The sequence below is a fragment of the Mustela lutreola genome, chromosome 18 (genome assembly GCF_030435805.1).
Source record: "Mustela lutreola isolate mMusLut2 chromosome 18, mMusLut2.pri, whole genome shotgun sequence".
In the NCBI taxonomy this organism is placed as follows: domain Eukaryota; kingdom Metazoa; phylum Chordata; class Mammalia; order Carnivora; family Mustelidae; genus Mustela; species Mustela lutreola.
The window spans coordinates 35,064,450-35,090,744 of NC_081307.1; the positions used below are offsets into that span (position 1 = coordinate 35,064,450).

Sequence of the window (26,295 nt, forward strand, 5' to 3'; positions counted from 1 at the left end):
GCCTGCTTTTAAACTTTATGTCAATTGACCCATTCTCTCAATATTCTTTCCTGATTTCCTTTTCTCAGTGAACAACGTGATAGAAAGATTTATCCACGTGTACCTGGAGTTCATTCATGTTCAGTGCTGTAAATTCCAAATTTGGGGTAATTATGAATCACACTGATAGAAACACCTAGTACAAGTAAATTAGTCCAGCTCCAGAAGTGGAACTGCCAGGTCATACAGCATGTGTATCTTTGGTTTTTTTTAGTTGGTGTTACTCTATTTTCCAATATGATTTTATCTATAGTGAGATCCACAGTGTATGAGAATTCATGGTGCTTCCCATTATCGCTAATATGGGGTGTTGTCAGTATTCTTAATTTTTGCTAATCTGGTGGGCATGTGGAGATACCTTGTGGTTTCATTTTCACTTCCCTAATAATGCTATTTTCATGTTTATTGGCCATCTATACCTTCCAATTTTGTGAGGTGCCTTCCAAATATTTTGCCTTCCCTTCTAATGGGTTTTCTGCCCTATTTTTCATTGATTTTAGAAGTTACCTATATAGTCTACAATTAAATGGAGACTGAAAAAAGAATATTACTTCCAAATATCCTTTGTGGCTTGGCTTTTCACTTTTCATGGGTTTTGTTTTTTTGTTTGTTTTTGTTTGTTTACTTTATTTAAAAGTAGTCAAATTTAGGGGTGCCTGGATAGCACAACTGATTAAGCATTGGACTCTTACTCTCATCTGGGGTCATGGGATTGAACCTTGCATCTGGCTCCGTGCTCAGGGTGGAATCTACTTGAGGCTTCTCTCCTTCTTCCTCTGCCTCTTCCCTACTCCCCCACACACATGCTCACTCGCTCTCTCCCTCAAATAAATAAATCAATCTTTATAAAAAAAGACAGTCAAATGTATAAATCTTTTCTATTTTGGTTAATACTTTTTGTGTCATTTATTTTGAAAATTCCTGCTGTATTTCAACATAATCAAAGTGTTTTTCTGCATTCTCTTCTTAAAGCTTTCCTTTCAAACTATCAACTTGCAATTGAGTTTTTGAATGGTGTAAGCCCATTTTTTCCTAAGTGGGTAGCCAATTATATTCACCCCATTTAATGGAAAGTCGGTAATACATTGTATAAATCATAGTCACTATGGTAAGCTCTCTGCCTAAGAATAGTGTCTGTTCATACCAAGGTCTGTTTATGGGCTTTCTTACTGGGTACATCTCTCCAGACCTAAACCACACTATGTTGGTTTCAGTAGCTTTCAAGTATCTTGATACTCAGTAGAGCAACCCTTCCCACTTCGTTCTATTTTCTCAGTGGCTTTGGCTGTGCTTAGTAATTTGAAATTCCAAATTTTAGAAGCCACTTCTATGGTTCACAAAATACCTGTTGGGTTTTCTGTTGTAGTTCATTTAACCTATCAATCATTTATTAAAGGGAAAATTCACATCTTTGCAGTGCTTGCCTTCCAATGAATAAACATGATATATTTTCCCATTTATAAAGGTTTTGTTTAATATCTCTCAGTAAGATTTTATTATTATCTTTTGAGGAGGTCTTATACATTTTTGTTGAATTCATTCCTAGGTGTTAAATTGTTTTAGGCTACTGTAAAAACTATCTGGTTAAATCATTTCATTTTCTATCTCTATGTTGTAGGCATAGAGAAATATAGTTAATTTTCATATATTAATTTAATACCCAGCAAACCTGCCAAACTCTCATTAATTCTAATAAGAATCTGTAGGTTCTACGGGTTTTTTTTAAGATAGAAAATCATATTATCTATGAATAACGCCAGTTTGTTTCTTCCTTTCCAAGTTTCATACCATTATTTATTTCTTCTTCCTCAGTTATTCAATGGATTAAAACCTTCAGTGTAATATTCCATGGAGTGGTGATAATTAGTGTCCATTTTTTATTTTTCAATGCAGAGGGAAAGCTTTCAACATTCTGCATTAAGTATAATGTTTTTTGAAGGCTTTTGTTTATTTGGTATTGTTAATAACTTTTACCATTTTTAAGGAAGTTCCTTATTATTCCTGTTATGGTAGCTGAGTTTTGTTTTGTTTTTACTAACTCCAGTATCTGGGTGCCTGGGTGGCTCAGTTGGTTAAGCGACTGCCTTTGGCTCAGGTCATGATCCCAGAGTACTAGGATCAACACCTGCATCAGGCTCCCAGCTCCATGGGGAGTCTGCTTCTCCCTCTGACCTCTTCCCTTCTCATGCTCTCTCTCTCACTTTCTCTCTCTCAAATAAACAAAATCTTAAAAAAAAAAAAAAAATAACTCCTGCACCTTCAACTGGGCAGACATCTGGGCATTCTATTTACTGAAGGAACACTTACTTCTGCAAATGCATTTTTTTTCTTTTTAGCACTCCTCATATCATCAGTGCTGTAGTTCATATTTTAGCTTAATTATCTGGAAGACAGTCCACAGTGCCAATACTCGCTTCTTTGGTGATACACGGCGGCATGGGGAGCCCGCTCTGGCATTCTGTGGTTGTGTCTGGTGCCATGATACTAATTTAAACTACCCAGTCTCTCAAACAGTCCATTCCTTACCTCTTCGACACATGGAATGCACATTCCTGAGATGCTCTGGAAAGTTCTTCTTTTTCACCATGAATTTTTTTTTCAGCTTTCAAAAACCTTGTCTCCAAAAAATCTGATCAAACAATATTGTTCTTTCTCCTGTTACATCCTGGTCCACCAATTGTCTTCATCAAAGTGTCTGTAAAAGGTTTAAACAACCATTATTAATTTTGTACCAAGGTCAACTTCGGGATTTTTCTGTGTTTTACTATGTTTACACAGTTTCTGTAATGCACCTCGATGCTTCCTGGTAATGAACTGAGGAATGATTCAGGTAATCTGCAAACTCTTGAAAAGCCAGGTTCAGAGCACAAATTACAAGGAGTGTGGTGGTTGATGTGAGGCATGGGTCGTTTAAACTCAAGTGTCTATTCAGTTTGGCTGTTTTCACATGGTAGCAAGATACAATGGAGATGTAGCTGAGCTGGCCAGTTTTAGAGAACTATTTTTTTTCTCTGCACTGGATGTAACGTCTTATTTATGAACAGAGCTTTCAGATTCAAATCATATATAATAATTCAGAGTCATAATTGGCAGACAATAAATATTTAACTTTGGTATTTTGTGATACAGATGTAAGTAGCTATGGGTGTCAGTGTGGTTTACAAGTGATGCCCCATATAACAATGAATTTGTGCTTCAGTATAGGGGACGTGGGCCACGCCAGACTTATACTTGAAAGATGTCACTTCTGCAGACACGATTATGGGTATAACTTTATTCTAGCTCTCTTTCCTGTTTGAAGATTTTATTCTTTATTTATTTTTGAGAGAGAGAGAGAGAGCATGTGCTCATGCAAGCTCCTGCACAAGTTGGGGGAGGGGCAGAGGGAGAAGCGACCCCCTGCTGAGCAGAGAGCCTGAGATGCTCTATCCCTGGACCCTGGGATCATGACCTGAGCCAGAGGCAGGCAGACCCTTAACCAACTGAGCCCGCCAGGCGCCCTAGCTCTCCTTAGTGTCTGAGTCTGAGCAAAATATTAGGCACAGGGTTAAAAAAAATACAGTATATAACTTTCAGAGGTGAATAGGGGAAAATGGAATTATAAAATTAAGCAAATCAAAATAACTAAAGAAAAAGAACATAGAAAGTGGGGAAAATACAAAGTACGAAACTAATATGGGAAAAATTAATCTAAATATCATACAAATAGCTAAATACATCAGTAATTTAAATAATAAGTTCATTTTTTTAAGATTTTATTTATTTGTCAGAGAGAGACAGAGCACAAGCAAGGGGAGCACAGGCACAGGGAAAAATGGATTCCCACTGAGTAGGGAGTCCAATGTGGGACTCAAACCCAGAACCCTGGGATCATGACCCAATCTGACCTGAATCACCCAGGCAAACCTAAATAATGATTTTAAGTAAGTAGCTTGAGTTCTCTAGGTTAAAGATAACAATTTCCAGATTTTGGGGGGTAGTACCCAGCAATATATATTTTTTAAATGACCCATCTAAAACATAAGGATTCAGAAAAGTTGAAAATCAAAGTATCGAGAAAGACAGGCCCCACTGAAATACTCCCTGAAAATATCTCACCATATTAATATGATGTAGGTCTTGGAGGCAAAAAACATGACTAGATGCTACTATATGATAATAAAAGATGAATTTAGTTAGAAGCTATAACAATTCTATGTATTCACCCGATAAAATTGCTTTAAGATATAAACTTGAAATATTGACTTAAAAGGAGAAAGAAAGGGATGCCTGAGTGGCTCAGTCATTAAGCGTCTGCCTTTGGCTCAGGTCATGATCCCAGGGTCCTGGGATTGAGCCTTGCATTGGGCTTTCTGCTCGGTGGGGAGCCTGCTTTCCCATCTCTCCCTGCCTACTTGTGATCTCTCTCTGTCAAATAAATAAAATCTTTTTTAAAAATTGAAAATGTAGATCTAATCTGGATTTGGAACTCTCCGTCCACATCATTTCATATACATTTTGAAAATGTGAGTTCAATTGAGTTAAAAAATTGAGTATACATGGGGCCATAAAGCATGTCTCTGTAAAAGTTCAAATGATTAGTATTATATAGGTCACAGGTTGGCAGACTTTTCTGTCAAGGATAAGAGAGCAAATATTCTAGTCTTTGTGCATCATACAGTCTCAGAACTGCAAGTTTAACATAGAAGCAGATGATATGTAAATGAATGGGTTTGGCTCCACCCCAATAAAATTGTATTTACCCAAACTGATTGTAGGCCAGATTTGGCCCACAAACCATCATTTGGTGCCTCTGATATGGATCATATCTACGATTATCCATAAAATTAATGTAGAAATCATTTAACAAAATGTAACTGGAAGAAAACTCCTATGTTTGGAAATTAAGAAGATGTCTTTAAGGAACTCAGGGGTTTAGAAATCAAAATTATAAAAAGAACAAAACTGTCAACTTTCACACACTGAATTAAAAAAGTAAGAGAGCCGCAAGCAGAAATTAATAAGGTGACTTATAAACAAATTATAAACAAAGCTGAAAGGTGATCTGTTGAGAGACTAATGAGATTGGTACACCTATGTCAAAATGGGTGCAAATAAACAATGGTTGGAATTCAAAAGAGAGCATATGGGGCACCTGGGTGGCTCAGTGGGTTAAGCCTCTGCCTTCAGCTCCAGTCATGATCTCACGGTCCTGGGATGGAGCCCCCATTGGGCTCTCTGCTCGGCAGGGAGCCTGCTTCCCTTCCTCTTTCTCTCTCTCTCTGCCTGCCTCTCTGCCTACTTCTGATCCCTGTCTGTCAAATAAATAAATAAATAATTAAAAAAAAAAATAAAAACATAAAGCAGGTGTTAGTGATATTTTTAAAAATAAGTGGTTTTATTTAACAACTTAATGCCAATAACTGGGACTATCTGGGTGAAAGACAATTTCCTAAAAAAAAAAAAAAAAACTTGTCAAAGCTGTTTTTGAAGAAATAAAGAACCTAACTAATCCTAAAATCACTAATAGAGATAAAATCACAAGTTTTAAAACTTCCCCCCCCAAAAAAAATCCAAGAGCAGAGGTTTTACCAGAAGCCTCTACCAAGTATTATAAGGTAGATCTATGACAGCAGAAAAAGCAAAGGACTCGTCCCCAACTCATTTCATGGAGTTCGTAGCTGTTCCCTGTAGTGGCTTTGTACCATGTCAACTCAGGTATGCCAGAATTCTGTGGCCCAGAATTCCCTTTCTAGTGCTGTTCCAGGTTGGGACTGGCTGGAGGAGAACGTTGTGTAACATTTGGGTGGCAGAAAAAGGAGCTAGTTTTACAGTTAAGGCCGGTGTAGGCACTGCTGTTGGCTTGCACGTGACCCTGGTCATCTGGCCACGTGGATCCGTGGCTCATTCCACTCCCTCCAGATTGCCCACTTTCATATCTCAGAGTCCCAGGCCAGGTGTGTGTGCCTTCTATGGTCAAGGGTGCCAGCTTCTCCTCGGGCCACCCACATTGCTGAGGCTGGAGGTGGGGACAGACAAACTCTGTTCCCGGTTTTCCTCGGAGCTATGAGAAGTCTCTGCTCTCCCTGACTTCGCCTTCGTCTCTGATGCCCACTGCCAGCCAGCCGGCCTACGCTAATGTGCCTACAAAGACAGCAGCCCCACACAGATTCCTTAACCAGCAATTGGAGAGGGTCTATTTGGTATGAAAAACTCCTCATTCTATAACACTCAGAGCGATCAAAGTTTAACTGGTACATTACTCAAAATCGAACAAGTCAGTACAAGACAGGCAAATTATAGGAAGCCAATCTCACTCATGAACAAAGCTGCAAGAATCTTAAAGGAAGTATCAGCAAAGCAAATCTAGCATGAAGAATCGGGTTTCTGAGAACTCTCTTATGATAAGGTTCCTTTTAAATAACATCCCGGCCCATCAATTGAACGGAAAGATAACACTCTATTATGAGACACAAGCTTGCTTTCGTAGAAGCACACAGTCAAACCTGCCAGTTACCTTGGGATTATTTTGAAGCAAATCTGACACGTGTCACTTAATCAACAGAGAACAAATTGGACAGTGGCCAGAGTGGATGTAGGGCGAACATTTAGTATGCATTACAGTAAGGAATATACAGCAGCTTGGTCTACACCTTTGACTAAGAATTAGAAATGAATGAATGTGGATATAATCAAAGGAAATTTGGGAAGAAAATGGGTGGTGAAGAAATGGATTGGCTTATGCCTACTTCCACATCAACATTTAAAGGATTTTCAGCATAGGCTATTAGAGTGCATTACTGCACATTTAGGAATTGTCATCAGTTTTTTGCCTGTTAAGCCTACATTTATCTTGGAAAACACTTAAGGAAAATTCAACCCAACAAACCTATACTTGGGGATCGTCCAGATCATCTGGCTTCTTCACCATTGGCAAAACCCTCCTAGAACCTAGGGATTGTTGATATGGATAGTCAAGAGATTTCTGTGCTTCTCGAATATTGCTGCTTCCCTATTATTTCAAAATTTGTGCTTCCTCCCTCTTTTAAAAATTTTCTCATATCTAATATTTTAAGTATTTTCTATTTTTTTGTTGTTTTCACATGAAAATGAATGGTCAATTGTATATCAACCAGCATTTCTTTCCTGGCAACCAGGGGACTCACCAATGATGTGGGACAGAGTTTTGGGTCCACAGCTATTTTAGTCTGTGTTTTCTGTTGCTTAATTTTTGTGAGCTATTTTTGTTTGGTTGGTTGTTTTCGTTTTGCTGACAAAGTAGCAAAGTTATATCTAGTACCAAGAATGGTTTTCTATACACCACAGTCACTGAGCAACCAAAGAACCAGGAATATTTGTGGGGCTTACCGGTAACTGAAATGCTTGAGTGTTGTGAGTTTTGAATTTGCTTTTTTAACTTTACTACTACATAGAAAGACAAAATTTGATGAAGCAAGCATGAATGATATATTTACATCCGAGAATAAGGTCATAAAATTAACATTAAAGGCTAACCGTGTACCAGGCACAATTCTGATTTCTCTATTAATTCATACAGAAATCCTGTGAGGTAGGATTGTTATCCCACTTTCCAGATAAGGAAATCGAGGCATAAAGAAATGAAGTAACTTTCTCCAGGTAACAAATTTAGTATTTGCCTGGCGTGGGATATGGACCCAGCTTTGGTCATTTGAGGGCAGTGTTGAGGCTCCTAACTACTATACTAAGTCAGAATGAATAGCTCTATTAGAACATCGATTAACAAGGGCACCAGGAAGCTCAGTTGGTTAAGTATCTGATTCTTGGTTTTGGCTCAGGTCACGATCTCAGCGTTGTGAGATCGAGCCCCATGTCTGGCTCCGTGCTCAGTGAAGACTCTGCTTAAAATTCTCTCTCCCACTGCCCCTCCTCCTCCACCCCATTCGCATGCTGGCTCACTCTCTCTAAAAAAAAAAAAAGAAAAAGTTTTAAAAAAAGAAAGCAGATCTCCTGAGATTTGTTAAATCAAGGGTAGGTGCACTGCTGATGCATATGGAGTTGATAAAAAAAATAGTTTCATCATTGAGAGTTTTAAATCTTTTCGTCCTATATAGTTTTGTGGCTAAAACATAACATTAGGAATTTTTTTTAAGGCCTTATATACTTTGTTCTAAACCTATGTTTAGCAGAAGCCTGGAGAAGTGTTGAGATCTGTTTTCAAAATGAGAATTGATATCTTTGGTTAGATTTTCCTTGTTTTTCCTTTCATAATGGCATTGTGGTATCTCTCCATTCATCTCACAATCTGCACGCTAGCCAAATGCTTTCCAAGATATCAGGTTAAGAATAACAGCAACAGCAAAACAAAACAACAACAACAAAAAACCCCCACATTTTTTGGCCACTTTTTCACAAAATTGTTTTGGGCTTCATAAAAATCTTAACAATGGAAATACACTGTCTACGATAAAATCGTGTCTTCTTTATGGAGAATTGCTACTTGCCACTTATGGTTTATGAAATGTAAATGAGAATTATTTTGTGGACAGTTCTAACAGTTAAGGAGCATCACGGCAACCTAACTCTGGGGATTTCCAAGTCTACCATGAGTCTAAGATTGATTCTCAGATGTACAGATGTTTCTTAGACAGTGATGGAGGTCCATGCCAATTCTGAAATGCCAGTCTAGAGCGTAAGGTTCAAGTCACAGCAACTGTCTTTTCATCTCTGTGTACCCAGGGCATAGTACCCAGTAGACATCTAAAAAATATGGAGTGAATAGGTGAATGAATGCATGAATAAATGAAATTTCATACTTACTTGATCATTACACAACTAGAAATTAACATACTTTAGTCGTTAGCATTTATGTTGGTCTCTCATGGTTTAAGCACTTAGAGATTTTGAATTTAAATTGTATTTTATTATTTTTGTGCAACATATGGGCATTATTTGTGTCTTTCTGAAAAACCATTTATGTCTTTTGGTGTATTTAAAAAAAATCCCAAATTCAGAGATATCTTCTATATTACAATGTTGAAAAAGATATTTTAAGCATTTTGAGAAGACATTAACTCTCAATATTAACAAACAGGTGAGTATGGTAGAAATCACCCTTACGTGACAGCTAACAAGGACTTACTGTGTCTTAGACATTAAGGACAAGTACATTTTCTTCAACAGTGAAGTGCCCTAGACATTGAGGACAAGTACATTTTCTTTAATAGAACCCCTTAGCGTTCTGTTTCAAGATCTACCATAAAAAATATGCTTTATGCAAGCATATAATTTTGTTACTTCAAACTCCATTTAACTGGATTTTACGTTATGCTTCTACTTTTAAAAAATCATCCCCAAACAAGTTGGTGATATTGAAAGAGCCTCCTTACCTAACATTTATTCTTAAAGCCCTGCCCACACCGGCTTCTAAAGTATCCTTCACTGTGGTTAGGCATTATTATGATATGTGTGGTTTTATGAGGATCCCGACCGTATGTTCTCGAATTGTGATTTTTTCAGATCCCTGTGACCTTTCCTAACCAGGGACCACAAGATGTCACTGTAGGTTTCCCAGCAACCTTCAGAGAAGTGAATGACCCTTGGACAAAGGTTCACTGTTAGAGAACAATCACTATGCTTTCCCCCAAGGTCAGGCCTGCCCTCAGACCTCCTCTGCCCTCACTCCCCATCCCTAGGCTAACAGATTTAGGTACCCATGTTTACATAAAATAGAATAAAAAATAAAATGGAACAAGAGGGCGGCTCGGGGATGACGGTTATGAGCTCCATGTGCGTGTGGCCTGGTAGAGACACCCACAGCAAGGCGGCCTCCCGGAACTGAACGATGGCCCGTTCCAGATGCGACTGTGCAAGGGTGGAAATTTGGCACTAGCAGGTACAAGGGAATCTAACATATCCTGTGATGATTTAAGGCGAAGTTTTTATCTTGCATTTAGTGAGTCATCTGTACTTTAGAGAAAAGAAACATTTTTTTTTTAAAGGATGGGAATATAACATTTTTTTTTAAAAAATTTTAGAAAATGGAGAGATCGCAGACTTTTACTCTAAGATAAAGAATTTAAACATGGTCCATATAGTTATTATTCTAGAAGGCAGTTTATGAACTGGGTTGCTCTTCGGAAAATAAAAATTAATCAACGTGTGTTTGATGACATATGGAATTACTGTTTTTTGTGTGATTAGGATACTATAGTTATGACTAGATAGAGTCCTCATCTTTTTAGAGGTAGATAGTGAACTATTTATGGGTCATATCATATAATGAGGTCTGCTTCAAAATAATCCCAGGACTGGGGTTGGGAGGGCTGCGGGTGGCTTGAAAATGAAACAAGACAAGTTGTGAGTTGATAATGTTGAACTGGGTGCTGGAGACTGTATGAGTTTAGAGTATTCCACTGTCATATGTGGGGGAAACTGCCAACCAGGATTCCAGCTGGAGTCCCTTCATCTTGATCTGTTTCTGAAGATTTGGGTGGGGGCTCAACGCTGCCTTTTGGAAGCAATGAGCTCCTGAACTTTGTGACTGCTTGTGTAAACAACAAAACAAAACAAACAAACAGAAGTATTAGTGTCCCACTTGTAATCTTTAAACTGTCAGAAGTTGATCCAACTCTGTAGCTTTTTTAGAATTTCTTGAAAATGTGTACTCACTCCTTACAGTGTGTGGCATCATCACAGATTTCTATCATAATCCCTCTTAGATTTCAACTTTCCATTTTGAAATTTCTGAAGTATTAAGATTCCTCTCCTCTAGAAGTGCCTTTAGCTCATTGACGATTTCCAGCGTCATCCTTTGAAACTATTCCAGTCTTCACAGTGCTCTCTCACGGAGGACTGGCAACCAGCCCAAACTCAGGTCCCCGAGTTTTCAGACACATTAGCGTTGGTTAAAATGGGAATAGAATGGCCCCGTTTCATTTCCCATATCCTGCCTAAAAGGTGTAAAATTTTATTTTAGCCCTTGTGGGCAGTAATAGTATGTCATCTCTAATCTACACCATATTTCAGACGTTTTTTCCTGAGATGTAATATTTCGGAGTCTGTTATCTTCTACGGAATATAATTTTAATTATTTCCTGGAGTATTTTATCTACTGCTGGTTTGCTTTAAAACTTCTGCCTCCTCACAGGGCTCAATGATATCCTGTTGCTTCCCAAATCCACTTCTGCACTGACACGAGGGAAGATGCTAGATTCTTCTATATATCTAGATATTTCGTAGTGGGTCCGTATTTATACAATCCTAGATGATCAGCATTTAAGTGATTCAGTCGCAAACACTCTCACTTCACTGTGCATTTTTTTAAATGAAATCATACAGTTGAGCTACTCCATAGATTTAATATTCTTTTCCTTATTTTTTCCAGTAAATTAACTGTAACATTTTCCTTCAATTTCTTGGAGTCATTTTTTAAAAATTATTTCTGCTTTGGATGTACCTAAAATTTTTGAAAGAAGTAATTATTATTTCCTGAGTGCCCCTGATTATTTATGTGAATTTTTAAATGTATTCTGCAGGCCAGCACACATCTCACTTAACTAAGTATGTAGTTATGATGAAATCCAATGGCTTTTTTCTCCCCACTGCCCTGGAAATTTATTACCCCCAAAGGACTACATTAAAAAAAAAAAAAAAAAACCCTCTTGAAGTATTAAGTATTCTTTGGAATTCCATTTTCGAATGACATCTTTTTTTTTTTTTTTTTTTTTTTTTTTGAGTGGCCACTATTTAAGAGATACAGTGTGGTAGATCTGTGACATCTCAGATGTATATACTCTGAGTACCCAACCCAGTGGGGGGGACTGTCAGAGAAATAATTCCCTTCAGCCTTTCTCAAGGCCTGGGAATGTGCCCCCCATCCAAGCTGCCTCAGCTAGCTGGTCCAGTTTTTCTGGCAAGGTGTGGCCTCCTTTGTGGTCTTGGACTACGCCCCCAGCTCAGTGTTGACCGAGCCAGAGCCAGAAGACAGTAATCTTATCCAAGTTCTTCATTTTACAGAAGAGGACTCCTAGGTATCATTAAGCCGCTTGCCCCCAGTCCTTTAGTTTAAAGGATTAAAGCTTAATTCAAGATAAGGAAAAGATAGTGGTGTCCATTAGTGATAATTTTGAGATAAATGCTGGCGATGGAATCCGGCAGCAACTCTGAATGGGGTAACGCACAGGAAATAACTTTATTCACAAAACGTATTTGTTCTTACCTGGTTTGTTATATGAAGGCAAGAGCCCATTGATTTTTTTTTTTTTCTGTAAATACCAATGGAAGGTAGAGCCTAAACATAGTGATAAAATGGTAAAGAAAGAGAATGGAATCCGTGACTATTTTTCATCAAGACAGACCTGGATATGTTGATACCGCGTAACTGGACTCCTGGCTCAGTTAATCCTTGAAGACCTCCATGGGCCAGTTCCTGCTCTCCACTAGGTCATGGCCAGTGTGCCTTGTTCAACTTTACGTGCCAACTGAAAACACCAGGCACATGTGTGGTTCTTCCTCTCATTGCCCTACCTTTTAGGGTGAATGCTTTCCATCATACTTAAATTGACCACTGATGCCTTCTGGCCTAGAAATGACCTCCAGAAAAAAATCACAATAGTGAGCTGTGCCTATGTAAATAACAGGGCTGTGATTTTTGCATGGAAGCCAATTCTAAACTTAGATTCTTACCAAAGGAACATGAGCCACCTACCAGCTGACCCTAATGCACACACACACTATTTATTCCCGAGGCTGAAGCAGAAAGGCTCACCAGTCACCCATCACCGCTGAGCTCTCTGGGGGCAGCCTTCTGTCTGTACCTATTTTCAAGGGTCAATTTTACAAAGGACAAATTTGTACATAATTCAAATCAGGTTTCCTATTTTAAATAAGGAGTTCATGTTTATTTAGCTTCCGAATAGGAAATGCAATTTTACACATTCTTCCCTTTCTGTGCCGTGCAAATAGTTAAATACTTCCGGCTGCAGTTGAGTCTTCCTTTAAAAATAGAAAATCCTACTGCACTTCTGGCCCATCCCCCACCAGCTCCTTCCCAACCCGATCCAAGTGCTTCTGAATAGAGCTCAGTGTCCCAGCCCCTCTCGGGTTGGCACACAGGAATCTTTGTGAAAGTCCAAAGGGGAGCAAAAAGTAGCTAGAAATCCAGCCTCTGGCATTTCTTCCGGCTAGAGCACTTGACTTTGACACCTGGCTGTAGCAGACAGAAACTATGCCTGCAGATATTGCCGATGACATGAACTGCGTAAAGCAGATGCTCATGAAAACCAGAGTAAGTGTAGAAGAATGTTCTTCTGAACAAAAAGCTAGCTGGGGTATTCTGACCAGTCAAGGTTAGTAGAGCAGCCATTGCAGATCTGTTGGTGTCCTGAAGTAAACTAGAGTGACCTGTGGGTTTTGGGGTTTTTTTTTGTTGTTGTTGTTTTTCTTTTGTTTGTTTGTTTGTTTTGCAAATACTAACTTTCAACTTGGGTGCTTTCCAGAACATGGGTTCTGAAACGTAAATGTATGGCATGGCAAAGGGGTGGACTCTTTTCATGGCTTAGTGTACAGAGAATGCATCTATGGATTCCTTTTTATGACCATGTATGAAACACCACGGTATGATCTCAGTCTTTGCGTTGTTTACCTTTCCACTTCTTGTTTTAAAAATGTGTATTTAGAAAAAAATTGGGAAGGATATACAATCAAATGGAATGGTTGTACTTGGAAAATATCATGGCTTTCTGTGTTTTATGATATATTTGTCGTCCTGTTTAATGTTCCTCTATTGTAACTGGCTAAAAAAATACAGTCATTGTTGCTACAATTTCAAATATACACATTATTATATGAAAATGTAGACAGCAGTTCCACATTTTTTTTTTCATTCTTAGAAGGCAACTCTTAGATCATTTAATCAGTTTATTTTTAAGTATTATGGACCACTATGCGCTCTGGGGTTGAAGAGAGAATGGGACAAGATAAATCTCCCTGAACATTTGCAAGGACTGAGATTGCTTCCGGGCTTGAGTTCAGGCAAAGCACTTAATCTCTGTCTTCATCTTCCCGGGCCACCATAACAAAATACAAGAGGCTGGGCCGCTTAAACAACAGAAATTAACTTTGTCACAGTTTCGGAGGCTTCAAGTCCAAGATCGAAGTTGTCACATGGCTAGGCTTGGGTGAGAGCTCTCTTCCCGGCCTGTAGACTGGCCACTTGCTCGCTCTGAGCTCACGTGGCCTTTTCTTGATGCAGATCTCTCTCTCTCTGTTTATAAGCCCACCAACTCTGTCAGATTAGGGCCCCATCCTCATGGCCTTGCTTAACCTTAATTACCTCCTAAAAGCCATACCTCCAAATAGAGTGAGACGGGGTGTTGGGGTTTACCAGAGGAATTTGGTGGCAGACAAAACCATCGTATCTTAGTCCCTTTGTGCTGCTCTAGCAAAACACCACAGACTGGGCAGCTTATACATGAATTTATTTCTCCCAGCTCCGGAGGCTGGAAGTTCAAGATCACGGTGCCACCAAGGTCATGTTCTCCATGCGGGTCCTCTTCCCGCTCACTGCTGGCGGCTCCTCACAGCATCCTCACGTGGGGGAGGGGCTGGGGGAACCACGAGGACACCGATCCCGCTCGCGGGGGCTCCACTCTCGGCTTAAGAACCTCTCCAAGGCCGCCCCTGCTAATACTGTCACACCGGGCACCAGGATCTCCACACAGGGATTTTACGCGGACGCCATTCCGCCCACAGCACTGAACCTCGGTACAACGGAGTGACAGGGTTCTATTAACGGCACACTTTGGGTCAAACACTTCTCACACAGGCCCATTTAGCCCTTAGGACAACTAGAAAATGTAGATCCCGGTCACCTCCGCTTTACAGATGAGAAAACAGATGCAGCCACGGAAACCTACCGAGTCGCCGCAGCAAACACCGACGGGCAGACGCCGCACCCTGATCTGCCTTCCTCCGCAGCCCGCCGGGGCCCGTCCCCAGCTCCACACGCCCTCTCAGCGCCCTTCCGAACACCGTCCCGACGACAGCTGAGGAAGCAGGAGCAGCTGCGGGGATGGAGACTCTGCAGAGACTAAGTCGGCAGCGTCGCTCCTGACCACCCAGGAAGGCCGCGGAGGCTCCCGCCGAGCTGAGGAGAACACTTCCGGGCTGGGCTCTGCAAGGAGGTCCCGGGAAAACTGCCTCGTTTGTTGAGAGAAGGCATCTCTGAGGTGCCGTGGTCGAAAGAGCACAGCTTTCTTTGACTTCCGAATTAAATCCGGCCTCAAGCTCCCATCCCGCAGGCTGACTGGGAACTTGATCCTTTTAATAAGGTCCCCTCGGCCTCTTCAGCTCTGCGCAGACGTGAGCGCGGAAAGCTGGCGCAGTGGGGAGCCTATCCCGCCTTCAGCCCCTTCCTGCGGCGGACTGGCTGGCCCAGCCCAGTTAGCCTTGAAACAAGTTCAGCCAGTCTGCGGCCCCTACGTCAGACCTACCCCGCGGAGCTCTGTCCTGAGTGGGCGCAGGAGCCTAGAGCCCGCCTCTTCCTCCAGGCTACCACGGGACTTAGGTCCTATCATGTCCCTGGGGCGTGGTCTAAGCAGGGACTTAGGTCCTATCACCTCCCTGGGGCGTGGCCAAAGCTGGGACTCAGGCTCCTGCTGGGCTTCATGGTGGGCTTTCAAAACCTCAAAACCTTTTTTTTTCTTTTTTTCTTTTTTAAAGATTTTATTTATTTATTTGACAGACAGAGATCACAAGTAGCAGAGAGGCAGGCAGAGAGAGAGGAGGAAGCAGGCTCCCCGCTGAGCAGAGAGCCCAGGACCCTGAGATCATGACCTGAGCCAAAGGCAGACGCTTAACCCGCTGAGCCACCCACGCACCCCTTTTTTAAAGATTTTTTAAATTTATTTATTTGACAGACAGATCACAAGTAGGCAGAGAGGCAGGCAGAGAGAGGGGAAGCAGGCTCCCTGCTGAGCAGAGAGCCCGATGTGGGGTTGATCCCAGGACCCTTAGATCACGACCTGAGCTGAAGGCACTCACTGAACCACCCAGGTGCCCCTCAAAACCATTTCTGTCGCTCTCTGCATCCCCCTCCCTCCATTCCTTTGCCCCTCCGCTCTCCCACTTCCCTCCGGCCTCTGTCCTTCTTTCTCTTCTCTGTCTTCTCCTCACCCTACCAACGTACCTTCCTCCCACGGAGTCTAAATCTCCAGGTGAGGGGAGCCATCTTCCAGCAGCTTCTGCTGTCTGGACCTCTCAAGCCCTGTGAGCAGAACAGATAAACCAGCGAAGCGGATCCACCCAATAGAGGACTCTGTAACAAAAGATGGAGAATTGTGGGGCTCCTGGATGATGCAGTCCGTTGAGTGAGGGACTCTTGGTTTCTGCTCAGGTCATGATGTCAGGTTCATGAGCTCAAGCCCGGCTTGGGGCTCATGCTGAGCGGGGAGTCTACTTCTCTCTCCTTCTGCCCAGTCCCCCTGCACCTGCCCACATGCACTCTTCCTAAAATAAATAAATAAATAAATAAATAAATAAATAAATAAAATCTTGAAAGAAAGGAAGAAAGAAAGAAAATTGAGCAGGGGGAAGACAATATGGAAAAAAGAAAAAAATGGGGGAATGGGTACAACAGTCCAGTTTAATTAAAGCATAGGCTGTGTGGAGGCAAGTAATAGAACATCAGAATGGAAGGTCTAATCACATTGTAAATAATCTTTTCTTCTCTGATGGGCATCTTAGGCTGTACTCCTTGGCGAGCCATTAAAGTTTCCAGGCGGGAGAGCAACAAGATTCCAGAAGTCTTTTGGAGGTTGGGGGGGCGGGGGCAGCCTTTGCATTTGTGTAAACTGAGCATGTGTGCCCAGCATGGGTCTTGGCTGCTTGGATGCCTTTTCTCGTTTTCCTAAAGGCACTGTAGGGGCTGGCAGCAGCTCTGGATGCTCTTGAGGTGTAATTCAGTGGCAGCGTTAAAGAAGGGCGGGGTAGAGTTGGGAACCCGGAAGACCTTTCAGGGACGGTGCAGTCCAAACTCAAAAGGAGGCAGACCATACTTCATCCATCTCTGTGTATCTCTGACATCTAGAAGGGTGCAAATTGCCCTCGCAGATCACCATGTGTTTAATAAATGACTGCATAGTGGATGGACGTGAGGGGCAAGATCACCGCCTTAAAAAAATACCCTTTGGACTCACTCATGGGGCAGGCCTGTGGCTTGGCGGAAAGTGAGGACCCACGACTCGAGGAGCAGAGTGCGCAAGCTCGTCTCTGCAGCTCCTGAGAATGTGAACATTGATTCAACAGGTCGTGAATGTAATCCATATACTAGGTCTTAGGGACACAGTAATGAACAAAATATACCACGTTCTAATTTCCAAGATCTTACATTCTAGCAGCCATCAGTGCTCAGAAGAAAAAACACAAAAGCAGGGTAAAGAGAACAAAGAAGATGACAAGAAGGACTTTCTCCTGTGAGGTGGTCAAGGAAGGGCATGTCCAAGAGAGTGACATGCCAGGGCAGAACAGAAGTCAGAAAGAGCCACGTTCATCTCTCAGAAATAAGGCAGGGCGGGCAGAGTGAAGGGAAGTGTATCTGGTGTGTTGAGGAGAAGCAAAGAGGCCACTGTGGCTGATGGAAGGGGTCCAACCTAGAACTGAGATCAGAGAGGGGCCTGGAGACACTTGGAGGTCATAACAAGGACTTTGAATTTTCCTCTGGGTAAGAGGGGAAGCCATTGGATTCTTTCTGACTTAAGAAGGATCATTTTGGCGCCTGTTGTTACAGCAGACTATTGGAAGGGCTCGAGTGGAAACAGACCATCAGCCCAGACTTTTGCAACCAGTTGGGGGGAGGGTAAGGGTGGCCGACGCAAGGGAAGCAACAGTGGCTGGATTATATTTGAGTAGGAGAGGCGAAAGACTCACTGAAGTTTGCCTGTGGGCTGTGAGAAATGAAAAGGAAGGATTACATGGAGGTTTTTGAACTTGGAGCGCCTGGATGGGTGGAGGCGGCAGGTGTGAATAGGGAGGAGAGGTAAGAGGAGCACAGCACATGCTGGTTTTCCGTGTGAACTTGAATTGCCTATTTAAATACCCAACTGGAGAAATTGAAAAGCCAGCTGGAAATTCAAGTCTGGAACTTAGAGGAAAGAGCTGGTCTGGAGATACAAAGTTGGGCTAATCGACCTGTGAATAATATTCCCATCCATGGGATGGGAGATCCCCCTAAGACATCCCCCTAAGAGTGAGTAGAGATAGATGCTAGGACCCTGCTTGTGATGATAAAGATACATAGACTGAGAAGAACCCAGGTGATAATAACTAGCTCCTCGCAAAGAAGCATGTAGACCAGTCAACACATATGAAGTTTCCTGGAAAATTATTGTGGTTAGGTTTAAGACCATACCATAAGTTCTTTAAACAATAGTACTGTTTAAATCAAAAGATAACCAAAAAGAAATAACTGGTTTTGAGAGAAAGATGATGCGTTTGGTTTTAGAAATGTCTAGAGAGGCCAAAAAAATATTTAAATGTAAATTTTTAAATTGGCAGTAAATTTTGTGGGAGAGACCAGGGAAGAGCTATAGATTGGACAGTTATCCATATGGATGAGAACATTGTCCCTAAATTTTGATCATTCCCTATCTCTTTATATCACCTACAGAGATATAGACAAGAGGAAGAAGATGAGCTAAAGCCTCATAATGTTAAGTAAGTTAAGTTGTTCTAACTTCTATTTAGAAGAGGTAATAAAAAGCTAACAGGCAGGTACAGGGAAATAATTGTCTAAAATGGAATTTCATTTGTGGTGTTGTCATGTTTCTGATGTGTTTGGTACTATGCTAAGTACTTCATGTTCACTTACAACCATGTGATGTACATAGACTTATCCTTCCCTTCATGGCTGAGAAAACTGATGTTCAAGAGGTTAAATCACACAACCAGCATCTGTGCTGGGATTTGAACTTGGATCCATCTGAAGACATCCAGCGTGCTCTGTCCACAGTGCCAGGACCAGTGACAGTTAATTGGGATGACTGAGTAGTCTCTTCCAAGAGCAGCACTGTTACCTGGAGAGGGTGTTAAAATATTTCTCTCTTGATTTTGGATATTTGTGGATATGGTAGGGGAATCCATTGTCTTCACTTTGTTGGAATTTTTTTTTTTAAAGATTTTATTTATTTGTTTGACAGAGATCTCAGGTAGGCAGAGAAGCAGGCAGAGAGAGAGGAGGAAGCGGGCTCCCCGCTGAGCAGAGAGCCCAATGTGAGGCACTTTGTTGGAAATTTTGTCTTCTTCTTCTTTTTTTTTTTTAGATCAACCCTGATACTTTTTTCACTCGCCTGTTGTTTTTTTCTGTTTGGGGCCAGACATTATCCTCTTAAGACATAATGAAGGGATCCTAGACCATGAACAAGAGATCAGTTAGAGTAAGTCACATATCCATGCAACTCACCATTTATACCTGAAGTTCCCGGGACACAACTGGTGGTTTCAGATCTGGACTAGATTTTTCTGAGAAAACTTCTAGAAAGTCAACAGGAATGGAAAGAAAGGAGAGTCTCAAGCTTGGAAGGGACTGGTTTTAATAGTATGTTACTTCCCTCCTTGTCAAGCATGTCCCCATGGGTCTGTGTGGTTCTATAAACGTGGTTAAACAGCAAAGTACACAGTCAAGGTCAGTAAATGCCTGGTGATTTTTAATTATTTTGCAAACCTGTGCATAAGGATGGGCCAGATGTTGAGCCTGAAGCTTATCTGCATTTGGGGATCTTCTTTAAGCAAAATAACATAAATCACAGTCTTAGAAAGTGTTCATGCAATGTAGGGGTCCTGAACTTGAGTTTCATTGGCTTCATGGTAAATCCATTGCCATTAGAAAGAAGATTTTTGGTTTAATGCTTTATAGCAAAGGGAGCTGTAAAATGCATTAACATTTGGCACTGATTCAAACGTGAAGATGCCATTGCCTCACACCTCTCCTTACAGTTGCCTGTCTGAGATGAGTGTCCTGACTTTCCTATTTTGGGACCGACTGAGGAAAGTGGGTGCAACCCAAACTCAGAGAGCCCTCTGCACCACTGGAAGGTTCACTCGGGAGTGAGTCTACAGCCTACTTCTGTGCTTGGGACTAAGAAGGAGAGCCAGGAAATGACTTTCTAAAACATAAATCGGTTTCATCATAGCTATGGGTAGAGCTATAATGGTACTACTCTGATTTTATTGCAAGGCACATACTGCAAAAAAAAAAAAAAAAAAAAAAATCTTAGGATAAGCAATTTGTCAAGGAGAAAGAATCCGTAAGAAAAAGCAATTTGGAAAATAAAACAGATCTTCACAAGCCGTGTTTGGTTTTAGAGGTGAAAGGTCATGTTACAAGGAGCTCAGAGCTCCTTAAGATGGCTGAATGGAACAAGCACATGACAAGCGATTTTTTTTTTAATGTTGATAAAAACAAAGAGATATGAGTCGGATTTACCTCAGCAGTGGCTGGCTTGAAGTGCCATGGGGAGACGGCGATTTAGGTATGGTACATACCTTCACCAAAACGGGTATTAGCTAAGAGAGTGGCTGTTTTTACTCTAGCAATGAGTTGTTTACAGAATGGGGCAGGCGCGCTCCCTGTAAATTGTATCCCAGATGTCTGGGGACGGGTGTTGTGTCTAAATATAGTCAAGTCAGCTCATGTGTAGCCTCAGTGAGACCTTCACAGTAAGCATTCGATTAGCGTGGGGAAAGTTACAGGTGTTTTGTAGAAAACAGTTGTCACAGTGAGTAACTTATCCTCAGGAGTTAAACTGGACCTTTAAAAAAAATCTGAGCTAGCCCATTAAAGTCTGACAAGACTGGAAAGTTACGGAACTGCTATCTATGAAGATATGTATAATTTTGCTTGGTTTCAAGAAAGCTTATAAATCTTTGTAATATAAAGCATACCCATATTGAAAGGTAAGAGATTTTATATTGAACACATTTGAATGGAAATTTACAATTGCCGAATGTCAGATTTTGGAGGGAAGAAATAGGGCGGGGTAGAGACTTAGTTCAGAACAGGAGCTAGAATTTGATCTGGTAGCCTTTGATTCTCACCTGTTCCTGGATTAATTTCAGAGACTGTTCTCCGGCATTACAAGAAAGCCAATGAAGTGGGGTTGCTTGGGAGTTAAGTAAGCAGAGTTCAAACAAACAAAAAGCTTTTTGCTTTGAATCCAGGCATATGGTCATCCTTCAGTAGATGGACTTATTTCCTATGGCTTACGTGGGAAAAGAAAACATGGCAGTAGATGTTGATTGTTGGCTTAAATGCATTTATTAGTCACTCAGCTGCTCTATTTAGTTTAATTAAACTGATAGCAGTGAAGATTATTTTAGTCAATAGCGGCTGCTATTCATGGCTTGAGTTTCTCTAGTTTTGGAGAAAAATGATGGTTCCATAAGATTCATATCAAAATCTCTCTCATTTACCAGTTTGTTTAGCAAAGATACTCGGTGATTATCTATTGTGCGTTTATGGATCAGGCACTTCACCCGTTTATTTCCAGTCCCCCCCACCTCAATCCTGTCCAGTTGTTGGTGGTGCTTGCCCATTTTTGGGGGAAAAGTTAGGTGACTTCATGGGGGAAGCCACTGTCCTAAACTGGGATGCAGATCCTGGCCTGCCTGGCCCCTCTGTCTTTCCCCTGGGGAGCTGCTGGGCTCCAGCCCCATTAACTCCTCCCATCAGTCTCCCCCCACCCCACTATCCTAGTTCTTGAAGGAATAATGACAGACAGCAGGGGTCCCATGCACATGTGCAGAGCTGAGTTCATCCCAGGAAAACAACAGGGGGGTGCACTCTCACACCCTCTGCCCCTGACTCATGGACCCACGGATTCCTCGTCCAACGTTCTCGATTTGCAGTGGTTTGTCACTGACACCCCCACGTGAACCTTTCCTGCAGATTACGGTGACATTTAACTCCTTTGTCTTGCCATGGGAGGTCATATTAATAGAAATAGCAAATACACATAGGTGTCAGCCTTTTTTCTCCCCATCTTTCTTAGACCTAAGTTTTAGTGATGAAGACAATGTCAGTGGGTCAGAAAGCTGCGGGGCAGTGGGACAGGAAGCTATGGGAGAGTCTGCGGGGAAATTGGCACTTGGCATATGGGACACGGCATTGAAATACTTTTATTTTATTACTTCTGTGGCCTGTTTTCTAAATGAGCCTTTCCTTTTTTTTTTTTTTTTTTTGTCCTTTCTTTTGTGAAGCAAGCAATGCTGAAATTGTTCAGAAGTTTAATATAATAATTTTGATGGGCAAATGCATTCATATGAAAAGAGGGATATCAAGCTCCCGTCGGCTGCAAATACTGTTAGCTTTATTGTCCCTTAAAGGTTTTCATGAACATGCCAGGTAGAAATAAGCCCAAAACGAATCCAAAAGACCACTTCTCTAAGATTTTCCCAATCCCACCTTCTGGTCAGTTGCCCTTTAGCTAGTGACAATGAAAGAAGCAACAATCCTGAGTGGCATCATGTCATTCCGCATCTATCTTTTAGTGATCAATGAAGGTAATGAAATTTATTAAGCCATTATACAGGAGGGAAGGCATGATCATTTACAAATGCTACAAATGACTATTTACATGCATACATTTAAACATTGGATAGTGTAACTTTATTAATTTACTACTGCTCTGCTGAATAAGCTGGACTGATGCGATCTTGTTGGAAAGCGACTGTTATAATTTTCTTATTTAAATATTCACAATAAAATCAATATGTCCAAAGTTCTCCAGAGTTTCACTCTGCAACCAAGTTATTTACTTTGATAATAAAACAGATGTGTATGATTTTTAAAGCATTAGATTTCATCTTAGAAGCTGAAACTCGAAACGTAGTTGTTCCCTCAAATAATATTACTTATGATGGTGATTTTTGCACTTTCTTCAGTGAGATATCATGTTCTACTTTCTTAAGAATTACTGCTTTGCCACCAAATTTGATCCTATCAACCAACGTTTACTGGTGTGCATTACTTCAATTCTCCTTTTACTATATAATAGGAGCATCACCTACTGGAAAGAAAGGATGCCCCAGAGCTAGTAACAGTAGCTCTTCTTCCAGTTAACAGCTCCAAGAATTGGATGTCTGGCTTTTGAATAAGCTAATCATTTTGAAAAAGCAAGAAATCATGGTGGATAGGAAGGAAAACAGCACAGTGTCATGACTGGAAGGCCCAGCTCTAGTTAGATCATGTGTGACTCTCCTTAACGATTTCGTTCCTTTGGCTCTCATTCCCCAGCTTTAGAATAGAACCAACCATTGTACACACTTGAACGCGTGTGAAAAGGAAATGAGAGAGCGCTCAGCGAGCCTGCCCGGCTGTCGCGCATAGTCATTGCTATTTGGCCCCAGCTACGAGTACAGTAAGGAGAAGGTCTGGTCCTGCCCTTAGGATTTTTATCTTTCAAAACATCCCATATTATCACTGGATATAAAAAAAAATAGGTGGATGATTGGCAGTTGGCTTCTCTCCTCTCCACCAGGTTCACTTGGTCGTTTCATTTATCCTGTGATATGTGTGTGACCCACATTTTACTCAGTGGAATTTCCTTTACGGGGTTTTGGCAAAAGTTCTGTAAGACCACAGTATAGAAGCCTGGGTGTCTGTGTAGGCATTCTCAAAGGTACAAAAGCACAGGAGCAGTGAAGTGGTTTCTAAAGTAGGACTCCTTACCATGTTTCCACTAATTTATCTGACCTATTTAAGGAGCTTTGGACATGCCTTTCAAAAAATTTGTTTCTAACAGCTAAGTGGCTTTATTGGAATCGCACTATCACTGATTAGCATGGTTTTTAAAAATTGTATTTATTGCGGCTCTTGGATCCAAAATAGGAGGAAGAATGAGTAGATAAGAATGAGTAGATAAGAAGACAGATAGTAGCAGACATAATCCCATCCCATCCGGAATGTTTTCTCCCTAGTCAGCCGGCTCTTCAGTTTATCACTCATTGATCCCCTCCAAATTAATGTTTTTCTCATTTGCATAGTCTGCATGTTTAATCACAGTAAAAACCTCCAACATGATCTCCCATGTCTGTTCGATAGAATCAACAGTGCTGATCCTGTTTAAATTACAAGAAAATTACTGTGCACCAACCCGGTATCATCTAAAACCTCCCAGACAGACTACAGTGGGAGAGATGGGTGTGGTTGGATGCCTCTTGGGGAGAGAAGGAAGGGGTGATTTTTTCTACATAGGAGGCACTGATTTTTCTAATGGGAGGGTTGCAAAAGGCATGTAAAGAGGGGGAACTCAGGGGGACATGGCAGGTCAGTGCCTTTTTCATCAGGGTATGGGGCTGAGGGATCAGTACTGCCACTAGTACATGGAGAATCAGTGAGATCTGAGTGAGTCCTTGGCACTTTTCAAGACCATTTCCAAAGCTGACAGCAGTCTGCTCCTTCCAACCTGTGACACCCCTTTCTAGGGCCCTCCTAGCTTTTTCCACAGTTCAGGACTCAGGGAAGGGCTCCTCGATCCCCTTGACAACCTGCTGTAGCCCCCTTTTACCCTGGGGCAAGCTGTAAGGGCAGGGCAGTCTGGGGGTGCAGAGAGAAGAGAGGACAAGCAGGGCAGGCATGGAATGTAGGGAGTGCATGTTCTAGCAGCTATCCCTGCTGGAAATGTCCTGAAAAAGTGAAACATGTATGTTTGTGGCATACATGTGTTCACTTCTTTGGAGAATAGTTCAAAAGGTCCAGGAGTTCTGGGATAGATCAGTTCCAGAACATGCATATATTCCACTGTGTTTGGATACTGCCCATCTGGATCCTGGAGACAAGACTCAGATTTCCTGCTAATGTGGAACAGGTATCCTGATCACCTCGTTGAACACAGACTCTGAAGAGTGTGTATTTCACAGGAACTGATTGTATCTACTAGGGTTTAGAACAGAGGACTCACAGATCTTGTTTTCTTTCTTTTCCGCCAGGTTCCTGGGCAGATCGGTCACCACTACATGAAGCAGCAAGTCAAGGTCGCCTTCTCGCTCTGCGAACATTGTTATCACAGGTAAAATAGTACTTATGGCTTGAAATCTGCCCCTTTCCCGTGAGCCTAGAACATTAATTTTTTTTTTTTTAAGATTTTATTTATTTGTCAGAGAGAGCGAGCGAGAGCGAGCACAGGCAGACAGAGTGGAAGGCAGAGTTAGACGGAGAAGCAGGCTCCCTGCGGAGCAAGGAGCCCGATATGGGACCCGATCCCAGGACGCTGGGATCATGACCTGAGCCGAAGGCAGCTGCTCAACCAACTGAGCCACCCAGGCGTCCCGTAGAACATTAATTTTCAAGAATAATCAACGCGACAATAAGAAAGCTGCCTAGTAAATGTCGCCTCTCTTTTTTGTTTTAACCCCTATTATCAGTCAGGTCATTCATTTTCCATTTATCTTTGAAATTTCTTTATAAATATTTTGGTATAATCTTATGTCTTAATAGTTCCCATTTCTCATAGAATATACCTTTTCACTGACAGACCTAGTTTAGCAAGAAGGAATTGGATATCTGTATTGTTCATTAAGCACTTCAAACACGCTTCACTTTATACAATGTGGACTGCAATTGCAAAGGAAGTTTTACTCATAAAATATCCAAAAAGGGATCATCAGAGCAGAAGCCTCAGCAATCTTTTTTACATTAACAGTAACATGTGGCGGGGAATTGCCCACAGACGGGACAGAACAATCACTTTTCCACCTCCCTCCTCCTCAGATTCATCAGGGAAAAAATGAAAAGCAGAGGTGTTTTACCAGTGTGGAAAGGACTCTGGCTTGGCCTGTGCATTTTTTAAATTTCCGAACGTGATTCCAATGTACACCCAGATCTGGAAGTCATTGTCCTAGTCCTTCCCAGTATCGGGGAGAAAGGGATGTTCTCAGATGGCTGAAAGGGAAGGAAAGGTGATGTTCCCCTGGGACTTTAAGGCACCTGGACTCCAGGCTGTACTTAGAGTGAGTCACCATCTTGATGCCCCTCATTTCCTTACCTAGAGAAGGACCATGTAGGTCCAGAGGCTCCTTTAGGGCCATGATAACTATGCGGCCGTAGTTTGCTCACCACTTGATGAGAATAAAAACAAAACAACAACAACAAAAAGACACCCGCAAAAAAAGTCAGTGATTTCTAAAGATAACCCTTAGCTCCCTACCCCCTACTGAAAGGGTCATGCCATTCTCTGAAAGGAGAGCGGTCTTAGGATATTTTTCAACATGTATCTCATATCCACTGACATGCCAGCCAAAGAG

At 41.6% G+C, this 26,295-nt stretch overlaps 1 protein-coding gene across 4 annotated transcripts in view; it reads left to right on the forward strand.

The window, feature by feature from the left end:
- The window catches only part of ASB5 (ankyrin repeat and SOCS box containing 5), a 50,036-nt gene that overhangs the window by 15,289 nt on the left and 8,452 nt on the right, over window positions 1-26,295 (forward strand). Inside the window, exons 1-3 of one of the 4 annotated variants that reach the window (XM_059156255.1) lie at window positions 9,654-9,892; window positions 18,665-18,711; window positions 24,982-25,061. In XM_059156255.1, coding sequence (XP_059012238.1) covers window positions 18,705-18,711; window positions 24,982-25,061 — 87 coding nt within the window. In that variant the 5' untranslated portion in view covers window positions 9,654-9,892; window positions 18,665-18,704. Of the gene's footprint in view, window positions 1-9,653; window positions 9,893-18,664; window positions 18,712-20,449; window positions 20,526-24,981; window positions 25,062-26,295 lie in introns of those variants that run through there. The other 3 variants (XM_059156254.1, XM_059156253.1, XM_059156251.1) reach the window with 3 other exon arrangements.